The sequence below is a fragment of the Jaculus jaculus genome, chromosome 6, assembly GCF_020740685.1.
Source record: "Jaculus jaculus isolate mJacJac1 chromosome 6, mJacJac1.mat.Y.cur, whole genome shotgun sequence".
NCBI lineage: Eukaryota > Metazoa > Chordata > Mammalia > Rodentia > Dipodidae > Jaculus > Jaculus jaculus.
Window position 1 is genome coordinate 98229185 of NC_059107.1, and position 1313 is coordinate 98230497.

The 1313-nt window shown below is 38.3% G+C and overlaps 1 protein-coding gene across 1 annotated transcript; it reads left to right on the forward strand.

Annotated features, from left to right (window-relative positions):
* Positions 1-948, forward strand: LOC101599025 (olfactory receptor 12-like). Its single transcript, XM_004650471.2, has one exon. It carries the CDS (start codon positions 1-3, stop codon positions 946-948), a length of 948 nt encoding a protein of 315 aa, XP_004650528.2.
* The last annotated feature ends 365 nt before the right edge of the window (positions 949-1313 follow it).

The window sequence follows — 1313 nt, forward strand, 5'->3', positions numbered from 1 at the left end:
ATGAAGAATGAGCTGAACAGGAATTACTCAGGGGTGACTGAATTTATCCTGTTGGGGTTTAGAACCCCTCCACAGCTCCAGGCCCTCTTATTCTTGTTGTTCTTGATGATCTACATGGTCACTGTAGTGGGGAATGTCAGCATGATAGTTGTCATTAAAATGGACTCCAAACTGCAAACACCGATGTACTTCTTCCTCAGAAACTTGTCCTATCTAGATCTCTGCTATTCTACAGTCATTGCTCCCAAAACCTTAGCTGACTTCTTGGCAAATGAAAAGAAAATTTCCTACAATGGTTGTGCAACCCAATTTTTCTTCTTTGCCTTGTTTGTCACAACGGAAGGCTTTCTTCTTGCTGTCATGGCATTTGATCGGTTCTCGGCCATTTGTTCTCCTCTCCTTTACCCTGTGCACATGTCCCAGAAAGTCTGTGTCAGGCTGGTAACTGGATCCTACATCTGTGGATGCATCAACTCCATTGTGCAAACAGGTCTCACCTTCAGCTTGCGTTTCTGTGGAGAAAACAGACTGGACCATTTTTTCTGTGATGTTCCAGCTCTGATCAAGATCTCATGTGTTGACACCTCTGTGAATGAGGCTGTTTTGTTTATTCTCTCTGCTCTAATCATCATCTGCACCACTACTGCTATTCTGGTTTCTTATGCATACATCCTCTCCACAGTCCTGAAGATCCCTACCACCCATGGCAGGAGTAAGACCTTCTCTACCTGTGGTTCTCACATAGCAGTTGTGAGTTTATTCTATAGAAGTGTGTTCTTCATGTATGCCCAGCCTGGAGCCATATACACACCAGAGAAAAGCAAGATTGTGGCTGTGTTTTACACACTGATAATACCAATGCTGAACCCTCTAATATACAGTCTGAGGAATAAAGATGTGAAAGATGCTGTAAAGCGAATATTATGTGGGAAGTGTTCCTCTCAGTGACAGCTAAGAATCCTTTATATAGTGGACAAAGTTTGTGTCCTAAGGGTTTTATTTACCCTTATAAAGTTTAATTTGTCAAGTATATTTTATATATAAATATTGTTTTCTAAGTTTTATAAAATGATCATTCTAACAGGGATCATTATTTTGTTTGCATAGAAAATATGAAGGCATATAAGTTCTTATACTATAATGCAGTAGTTCCAATTTTAGTTTAATTTCCAAATTTCACCTGATTAAATAGTAAATAAGAGGGGCCCTTAGTATATAATTATGAAATAATATACCAGCATATTAAATCTTTTCTTTTTAAATTTTTATTTATTTATTTCAGAGAGAGAGAGAAAGAGAGAGAGAATAGGTGC